General features: G+C 33.8%; 1 protein-coding gene across 2 annotated transcripts; it reads left to right on the top strand.

Moving 5' to 3' along the window:
• The first annotated feature begins 1,839 nt into the window (after positions 1–1,839).
• Positions 1,840–8,057, top strand: LOC134241230 (uncharacterized). Of its 2 annotated transcripts, none has more exons than XM_062723322.1 (6): positions 1,840–1,913; positions 2,022–2,094; positions 2,431–3,327; positions 5,368–5,571; positions 6,509–7,000; positions 7,921–8,057. In XM_062723322.1, the coding sequence occupies exons 3-6, from the start codon at positions 2,496–2,498 to the stop codon at positions 8,028–8,030; spliced, it is 1,638 nt and encodes a 545-aa protein (XP_062579306.1). In that variant the 5' UTR covers positions 1,840–1,913; positions 2,022–2,094; positions 2,431–2,495; the 3' UTR covers positions 8,031–8,057. The 2 variants fall into 2 exon arrangements, with proteins under 2 accessions (XP_062579306.1, XP_062579378.1); XM_062723394.1 differs by having other exon boundaries at positions 6,512–7,000.
• The last annotated feature ends 1,939 nt before the right edge of the window (positions 8,058–9,996 follow it).

Here is a 9,996-nt window from a genome sequence, read left to right on the forward strand (position 1 = left end):
TGCAGCTACATTTGTTAATGTACATGTTTTGTTTAGACTGGCAAAAAATGTCCAAAAGTTTATATAAATTTAATTATTATGATTAAGAATAAAAAATAAAAAGAATTAATGTACATAAAACATAAATGTGTACATGTTTATTCTTGTAAGAATATTACGTCTTATTACGTAATTGTCCCTTGTTTTCTCAGCCAAGAAAAAGAAACAAGGTTAACGGAAACCATTCTGTAGTTTTTCCTTGTTTTACCATATACAAGAAATTAGCGTGGTATGTGTATTTCTGTGTTACATATTAACAGAGACCACAAGAGCTAATGCGATAGCAAGATGTCCTTTAGCTGTCTGTCCGTCAACAATTTTTCAAAATGCTACTCTTTCCATGATTTTTTTCTAATTTAAAAAAATCAAGGCACAAGTATAGATTAAGATACTGTAAATGTATTACATTTGTCTGTGTATTCTTTTTAGCGTTTTTGGCGGAAAGAAATATCCGCTAATTCAAGTACAATGCTAAATGTCTGGCATATATATCTATAAAGAAGAACATAAAGATATGCGCTAAATCAAATCCACGCTAACTTGTTCAAAATCTAATTTCCACCAAATATCGTACGTGCTAAAAATAATACATTTATGGTACATAATTCTAGTTGTCAGTTTTTGATTTTTATGAATGGTGTTGCCATGGTTACAGAAATCTGATTGAAATCAGGCACGTAGCATCAATTTTAAAAGTGGGGGGGGGGGGGGGGCAGCCACTGAAATTTATTTTACCAACCTGAAAAATTTTACAAGCAAAAAAATAAAAAAAATAAAGGAAAATTGCCCAACGTCGAAAATCCTATTTCGTAAGGGGGGGGGGGGGTTGAGGCACTTTTTTCGCTACTAATTCCTTTCCATATCCAATTTTTAAGCTTACAATACTATATTTCCTTCATATTACTTCACCTTAGTAAAAGGCGGGGGGGGGGGGGGGCAACCAGCCTTTCAATGCACATTTTCAATAGTAAAAGTAGTGTTGGCAAAAAAAAAGTGGGGGGAGGAAAGGCCACCCCCCCCCCCGTTGCTACATCCAATTTTTAAGCTTACAATACTATATTTCCTTCACCTTAGTAAAAGGTGGGGGGCCATGGAAATACTTTCAATTGCTGCTCCTCCTACACTTTTGATCTGGTTTAACTATAAGTACAAAAGTAGGCTACATGAAGATGAGTACATAGGTATAAGGCTACACTAAGATGATAATCAAAGATAGAAATTTTTCTAGAAAGCTTACTCCTACATGCACTTCAGTTTTTGTCTGCAATATTTCTATGAAAAGAGACTAAATGAAAGATCATTGTTCTGTTTATTGCTGTTGCATATTTTTAAGTCTAACTGCTACATTTCTCTTCCATTTCGATAAATACAAATCAGTAGAGCTACAGTCTCTACAGAGATGTCTAATTATAAATTATAAACTGCTACATTTGATGTCCTCTGTTATAAATACAAACCAGTAGAGCTACAGTCTCGTCATAGACATCTGGTTATATATAAACCCTGTCAAAGCATGCAGTAGATCATATAGCTACATGTATATAGAGTGTGTCATTTTAGAAAATGTATAACTTATACAGAACTATGACTTTATTCATGTAAGAAAGTTAGATTTATTCTCATGATAATTATTTTGTACATTATAAAGTTGAAAAACTGGACAATAAGTTCAATTTAATAGAAATGCAATATTATACAAATAAAAATATATTTTTATTGATCTATAAAAATAGCATTTCTTCCATTACAATCTGTATGTAGTTTTGTTCTATTCAATAATTTGTAAATATTAATTTGTTATACAGGTAATATTGTGAACACTTGGAGGCAGCTATCTATTGAGACATCAAAAGGACTCAGTTCCCAATGTAAAGGTATTTAATATGTGTATATTTATGTATTTCGATTCTTATAAGTTTTTCAATATGTATATACATGTAGTTATGTTTTACTGAATAATTTATAAAATATTGATTTGTTAGACAGGTAATATTGTGAACACTTGAAGACTGCTATATATTGAGACATCAAAAGAACTCAGTTTCCAATGTAAAGGTAATATAAAATTATATATACAGCAAAACTTGTTTAGTATGAACACAGGGATATAGTGAATTCATGGATATAGTGAAGTTATCTTGGATCCCTTAAGCTATATAAATTTAAGGAATTCCTTATACAGATATAGTGAAGTAATTATATTGGTCTCTGTGACTTTGTTATAACCGAGTTTTACTGTAATATTATATATATTATGTTTATATGTGTTTTAATTCTATTTGATGTTAAAGTTTTTTAAACCAGAACATTGAATCAATGATACAAGAGTAAATCATAAATAGAGGCTTGTTATTGATGTAGAAAATTCTAGAACAGTGTTGTAATTTACAGAGAGATCTCCCTGACTGAAATCCACACAGGATTATAAAGTCACAGGAAAAAGAAATACAAGTCTGATGTCAGAGATGTATAGACTGGTGTTACAGAAATCTCTCACCGTGTCTGGGGTTAGTCAGTGTCGTCACATATCCCGTGTGTCATCCGACTGGGTCTGGATCAGTGATTATGAAGGCAATCTCATCTTAACAAACACGACAGGAGACACACTAGATAGTGTGACAGGTTTATATCAATATGGTGGTTATGGATTACATACTGTGACTCGGGATGGTGCTGTGATTTATGTAGACAGTGACGGTAACATCATTAAACTGTCTACAGATAAAGTACAGACCACAGTGATACCATACAAATCACCATGGAGACCACTGTGTGTCTACAGCTCGCCCTCCACTGGAGACCTACTGGTCGGGATGTCTGATGTACTGACAGGCCAGGTAAACCGTTACAATAACACAGGTAAACACATACAGACCATACAGCACGACAACACAGGTCTGGGACTGTATAATGATCCTAGATACATCATAGAGAACCGCAATGGAGATGTTATTGTGTCTGACATTGACCGTGGTGTAGTAGTGACAGACAGTACAGGGAGACATCGCTTCACCTACACAGGTCACCCATCAGGATCACAACTATTACCACGTGGAATCTGTACTGACGCGCTGTCACACATCCTGGTGTGTGATCGTACCACCCACACAGTGCATATCATTGACCAGGACGGTCTCTATCTGACACAGATTGATACAGAACAACACGGGATATACAAACCATGGAGCCTGAGTTATGATTGTGATACACAGCTTCTCTGGGTTGGATCATGGACAAACAACACAGTAAACATTTACAGACTTATCAATGGAGGGGATAATCTGATTGGTGAGTTACATTCTTATATGGTTGTATGATTTATCTAATGATATTCTGTATGTACAGTAAAATAATTTTAACATTAAATCTTTATATACTATCAAATACTTTTTTGTGTAAATACCAAACATTAAAAATAATAAATGTATTAACATTACACATGTTACATGTTTTTTTAATTATAATTTGTTACACAAAGTAACAAGAAATATTTCTAAGATAAAGATTAGATTATCTCTTTATTATTTTAAGTATAAATTGTAGTTTAAGCGATACATTTTGCAAGGCAGGGTTTTCAGCATGTCCAGAGAAAAAAATTGAATCATATTGTTGATAAATGTAAAGTTTTTTGAAACTTTAAAAACATTATCTGGAATTAAATAATCTCCCATCTCCCGTTTAGAACTTAATCAGGTTTGTATTACTGAGGCATATAAACAATATATATTCTCTGTAGATAGAAATTGTTTGTTGATTGAAAGCAGAACACTTCTAACTATAGATATGGTGGGCTGGGCAAAGAGAGATAACTCCAAAATAAAGAACTGTTTTCCTTATCAATTTTTTGAGAATATAAATCACTTGAAAATTAATATGCCATTGGAATTTAAAAAAGAATAATGTATACATATACATGTAATTCCTATATATTACTTATAATATCATTTTAATATGTACTTACATGTAGTATATAAAGCATATAGGTTATGAAAAAATAATATGGTTAACATGGTTAAGAACTAAAAGTTTTGGGCTGAAATCTACTATAAGCGTAGGAATCTTTAAGTCACATGAGTTAAGCCACTGACCTTTTGCTATTTGTTATATGGTTTTTGTCCAGCGTCATTAGTTGTCTATTAACATTTAAATATTTACAGCTTCTTCTCATAAACTGCTGAACAAATTTCAACCAATTTTGACATACATCATCTAGTAGAAGTTATCAAGAAATTGTGAATTCCATGGATATCCCCCACCCAAAGAATCTAAAGATGGGGTTCTAATGATCATAGTGTAACATTGTATAATTTATTTAAAAGTCTTCTCTCTCTCCTGTAAATAAATCAGATTAGCTACATGTACATGATGTAGGTGAAAAATTGAGAAATTTTGTTGCATCAGAGTCAGGGGTTCCTATAGGAAAGGGGGGTCTATTGAATAATTGATTGTTTATTTATTTGAATTTTTTTTTCTCAAAACCTGTATAGCAAGGAAACATATTTACTACAACAAACTATGTGTATAGTAATGATGAGCAATTTCTAGTACTTCTAAAATTGTCAATTGTAAGTTCCAAATTGGCCCAGTTGGGTCAGGGATTCTAGTGTTAAAGTGAGGCTATGTTGACTTTGTAGGGAATTGACTGTACTATTAACTTGAAATGCTATGCTCACTGGCAATTATAGAGTATAAATTTGCTATTAGAAAATTTTTTTACAAGATTTTTGAAATTCTAGATACATCATGTCCATGATCAGATGTTCTTGTTCTACATGTTATAGGGCCGTATTAGTTTGCAGCAAAGGTTAATTAGGTTATTAGCTCACCTGGGCTTTTCTGATCATATTTTGTCTGTGGTCCGTCTTTCTGTCTGTCTGTAGAATTTTCACAGTTTTGACATCTTCTCAAGAACCTCTGGGCCGGTTTAACCAAACTTGCCACAATTCATCATTGGGTGGGTGAATGTGAATCATTTTTGTTCAAATGAATGGCTATATGCCCTAATTAAAACCCTTGAATAATTTTTTTAGGGATAGGTTTATATCACTCATAAAATACTGAATTAACCAAAGTGTTCTGGTGAGCAATGTGGCCCATGGGCCTCTTTTTTCCTAGTGAGGGTCCACACTTTTTTCAAGAAGAGATAATTTACAAATAGTGACAAATTAAGTGAAAATCTTTGCAAGAACCAGTGGGCCCAAAATTTGAAACTTACAGAAAACCTTCTGAACGAAGTGTTGAATCAAGTTTGTTCAAATCATGTTTCCAGGGAGCATTATTGTGACTTTTAAGTTTTTTATCCAACTTTTGGTGTTTTAGATCCAGTAGAGGGATTAAAGACATTCTTGAGAAAGGAGAAGACAACTGTCACCCATGCCAGAGGAATACTTGTTGGATGTGCTGAGGCTGGAAAAACAACGCTACTGAAGAGATTAAGAGGACAACATCAAAATATCGGTGAAGTTACAGAGTCCACCAGGGGACTGGAAGTCCATCAACATCTTTTCATTGTTAAAGATGGGATTTTAGAAGGTAACTGATACACATACACAGGATATATAGACATATTTTGCTTTTTTACAGATTTTAGATTTTTAGTCTTTGGAGCTGAGCCAAAGACCTAAAGAAAACATACTCTGCCACCGTAGACATTTGAGATATGTGATTTTTTCAATGCAGTTTACATAATATTTGCAAAATTTGAAGTGTACGATGGTGGCAGACACTATTTCTTAAAGCAGAATAAGCACAGAAATAGGTTTTAACATGTTTAAGGAGCCTTTCTATATTAAAATTAAAAATATGTATAACAGTAGTTTGATCCAAAGAGCCGCATAACTATCATGTCTCATTGACAGGCGCAGATCATCAGATCAAACTTGACATTTCTCATCTTGTTTGATCTAATGATCTGCTTCTGTCAACTCAATGAATGATATACCACTCTTCGGATCAAGTTACTGTTATAATGATACAAAAGTACCACTCTATATTCAATGTTATTTATTATGCCCCTTTTGAAGAAGGGAATGCATATTGCTTTGCTGCTGTCTGTTGGTCTGTCTGTCCACGTTAGTTTCCATTCATTTTATTCGCAACCCTTGCACATATTGAAATGAAATTTGATATACAGATATATCACATAAATCTAGGTCAAGTTCTGTTTTTTCCATGCCCCTTCTTAAAGAATTTTTATTCAGTTTCCAACCCTTGCACATGAAATTTGAAATGAAATTTGATCGCACCATTTTTGACAGAGTGATGCCCTTTTGGACTTGGTAAAATTCCAATTTGGGGGGAGGGGGCATAGGTGTTTTCCAAACATCTCTTGTTTAAAAAAATATCATATTCATTAAAAAATGGTTAATATAAAAATATATCTGTGATAAATTTTAATGTTAAAATAAGTATTTCTAGAGTACATGAACTTAGAATGTAAGATGATTAAATTATTTACATGTACTAACAGTAGCTGATGACGATTCACCATTGAAGACGTTTATCAGGATAAATGCTGCGGACCTGAAGCCAAAAATTAGCGGTGAAGTTGACATTTCCAATCCAAATGAAAATAGAGACAATTCCAAACTGAAAAAAACTGATAAAGAGAAGCAAATCTATAGCCGAGAAGAAGAGAAAGTTGAGTTGCCTAGCCCACCAACTGAAGTCAAAGAAGAAGTCAATACAGTAGAGGTTATGGCCAGTGTTCTCTCCTCAGAGGCACAGAAAATGGTTAAGGATGAAATTTTTCAGAAAATCTTGTCTGAAAAAGAGAATTTACCAACTGTCAGCATGCTGGATTTTGCTGGTCAGTTAGCATATTATGCCTGTCACCAAATTTACGTTACACCAAAGGCCTTCTTTATCCTTGTGTTGGACATGACAAAGAAGTTTGAAGATGTTGTCGATAGGGAGAAAGATAATCAAGAAGGATCAATCTTCTCTGTGTGGACTTACAAAGGTAAGGCATTATGTTGTGATCTAAAAGTTTTGTCTGTGAGGCTTACACTCATCAAGATAAAAAAAAATATGCTGTATTAGGCATTCAAGCTTCCCCAAAAAATGTAAGAGAAAATAAAAAAATTACAGAAAGTTTAAAGGTGGGCTAAGGGGGTGGGAAGGGGGAGGGGGCTTCATTATGGCCATTAAGCATCTATTTTTCTGACTGTTAACTTCACATTATTTGCAATATCTAAAGGGCCAGTAGACAAGTTTCAATTAAACTTTTTACAAATTGTGGTGGGTAACTGAAGGACTAAGCCATCTTCTAAAGGAGAAAGATAATTAAAAATAAATGATCAATTAATGGCATTCAAAAAATGTTCTAAGAACCATTCAGAGTCAAAGAGGTTTAATCAGAAGCATCCTCTCATAGTGAAGATCCAAGTTTGTTCAAATAAAGTACCCTGAGAGAAAAGAAGGACCACTATGGGCCAAAATAATTTAACAGCAAAATACAGGATAAATTAATAAAAATCCCTCTGTCTAGAACAGCTTGCATACTTAAGCTTTGATAAGTTTAATATAATAATTATGAGATTGCCTGATGGTTTGTTACATAGATATACTATTTGCTACTGACATTATACACAGTAGTTAATTGTTGAATATAATTATGTAAGACTTAGTGATTTTTAAATTCAATTTCATAGGCAGTTTAATTTTCATTATTTACCCATGAAACATTTAGCAATTACATAAAATTAAAAATCTCATGTGTGTTTTTACATAATTATTGAGCGTTTTTGCATTTTTGTTTAAAGACAAGGCCTGTTCCTCATGTTCCTGTTCACTGTTGTAAGTACAAAAGAAGTATAAGTAATCGTCAATGATGTTTGTCTGTCTGTTTTGTCCTATTACGATGCCCTATTTCTATTTCAGACTACCTGAAGTTTTGGATAACTTCAATCAAGACTTTTGGAGGCACTAAGGCACCAATGTTTATTATTGTCACACACTCAGAAAGAACATCTACTGATGTAAGTATTTGAAATGAAATGTAAATATTTCATACTAAATGTAAATTATAAGAATGAAGTTATTGCTTAAAAAATCAAGGGAATAACAAATAAATTTATTTTTTTCCCTGTTTTAAATTTATGCAGAACAATCTCTTTTGCTCATCTAAGCCAAAGACTCAATTGAGCTTATCTGACTAAATTTGTTTCTCGTCTTTTTAGCTCACCTGAGCCAAAGGCCCAAGTGAGCTTTTCTGACCACATTTTGTCTGTCGTCCATCAGTCTGTAAACTTTTCACATTTTCAACTTCTTCTAAAGAACCACTAGGCCAATTTTAACCAAACTTGGTCTAAGGGACTCCTGCGTAATGGGGAGTTTAAATTGTGAAAATAAAGGGCCATGTCCCCTTCAAAGGGGAGATAATCAAGGAAAGACAAAAAAAGGGTTGGGGGGTTCATTAAAAAATCTTCTCAAGAAACCAGTGGGCCAGGAAAGCTTAAACGTATATGGAAGCATCCTGGGATAGTGTAGAATCTAAATTGTTCAAATCATGATGTCCAGGGGTAGGGCGAGGCCACAATAGGGAATCCAAGTTTTATATATAGGAAAAATCTTTAAAATCTTCTTCTCAAGAATCATTGGGTCAGAAAAGCTGAAACTTATGTGGAAGCATCCTAGTGTAGTGTAGATTCTAAGTTATTAAACTCATGACCCCCGGGGTTAGGGCGGGTCCACAATAGGGAATCCAAGTTTTACATAGAAATATATAGGAAAAACCTTTAAAAGTCTTTTTCACAAGAACCATTGAGTCAGAAAAGCTGAAACATATGTGGAAGCATCCTGAGGTAGTGTAGAATTTTAATTATTCAAATCATAACCCCCAGGCATATTAGGGCGAGGCCTCAATAGGGAATACAAGTTTTTATATAGAAATATATTGGAAAAGATCTTTTTAAGAAGCAGTGGGCCAGACAAGTTGAAACTAAGGTGAAAGTATCCTGGGGTAGTGTAGATTTTAAATTATTAAAATCAAGATGGGGATTGGGGAGGGGGGATAATGGGCAACACTAGATTTAAGAAGAGGAAAACTCTGGTAAAGAACTGCATCACAAAAGTTATTAATTTAAGTGATGTGGCCATTGGCCCCCTTGTTTTGCTTACCTGAGCCAAATGCTCACGCGAGCTTTTCATGTTCAAACTTTGTCCGTTGTTTGTTGTCGTCGGCTTTGCCTTTGTCAGAGTAAACTGTTCAAATTCTCAACAACCGGTGGATCAATATCAACCAAATTTGCCGCAAAGTATCCTTAGGTAAAGGGAAATCAAGATTATTCAAATGAAGGGCCACATCCTCTTCCAATGGTAGAAAATTATGAATTGGTGAAATATACATGGCATCTTTTAAAGATTTCCTTCTCAAGAACCAAAGGGCCAGGACAGATTAAACTGGTGGAAGCATCCCTAGGTAGTATATATTCAAGTTTGTTCAAATCATGACCCCAGGTGTAGGGTTAGGCCACAAAAGGGGGTCAAATTTTAACGTAGGAATAAGTAGGATTTTTTTTTAAATCATCTATTTAAGAACAACTGAATCAGGAAAGATGAATCTCAAGTGAAAGCATCCTTTGGCAGAGTTGGCGAAAGAGGTAAAAAATCTGTTGGACACAGTGTCCTACAGATTGTCTAAAAATCACAAAAAACTACAAATGTAAAAACAACAAAATGTAAGATTGAAATTGATTTGTGATTGAAGGAACTCTTTCTCGGTGGAGGAAGAAAATGTCTGTTGGATGGGAACAATGTGCTAGGGCCTAGTAAAGAAAACGCAAAATGGATCATTTTGAAGCTTATAAAGAAATTTTAGAAATAAATCTTGTTGAAATTTCTTGCTAAACATTCGCTGAATGACGGTAGCTAGTCTTCAGATGATACATTTTTGAAGATAATTTTCACTAAACTCATTAATTTTTATTGAAAATCGTAACTTTTGAAAGCTAATAA

Source organism: Saccostrea cucullata, unplaced genomic scaffold (genome assembly GCF_032062105.1).
Source record: "Saccostrea cucullata isolate Sc308-1 unplaced genomic scaffold, CSIRO_AGI_Scuc_v1 ctg4083, whole genome shotgun sequence".
Classification (NCBI taxonomy): Eukaryota; Metazoa; Mollusca; class Bivalvia; order Ostreida; family Ostreidae; genus Saccostrea; species Saccostrea cuccullata.

Bases quoted from the DNA above. Each gene is read 5' to 3' on its own strand.
- LOC134241230 (XM_062723322.1), top strand. From the start codon at position 2,496: ATGTCAGAGATGTATAGACTGGTGTTACAGAAATCTCTCACCGTGTCT. The intron at 3,328-5,367 runs GTGAGTTACATT...TAGATCCAGTAG, and splicing joins TGGAGGGGATAATCTGATTG to AGGGATTAAAGACATTCTTG. The intron at 7,001-7,920 runs GTAAGGCATTAT...TTTCTATTTCAG, and splicing joins CTCTGTGTGGACTTACAAAG to ACTACCTGAAGTTTTGGATA.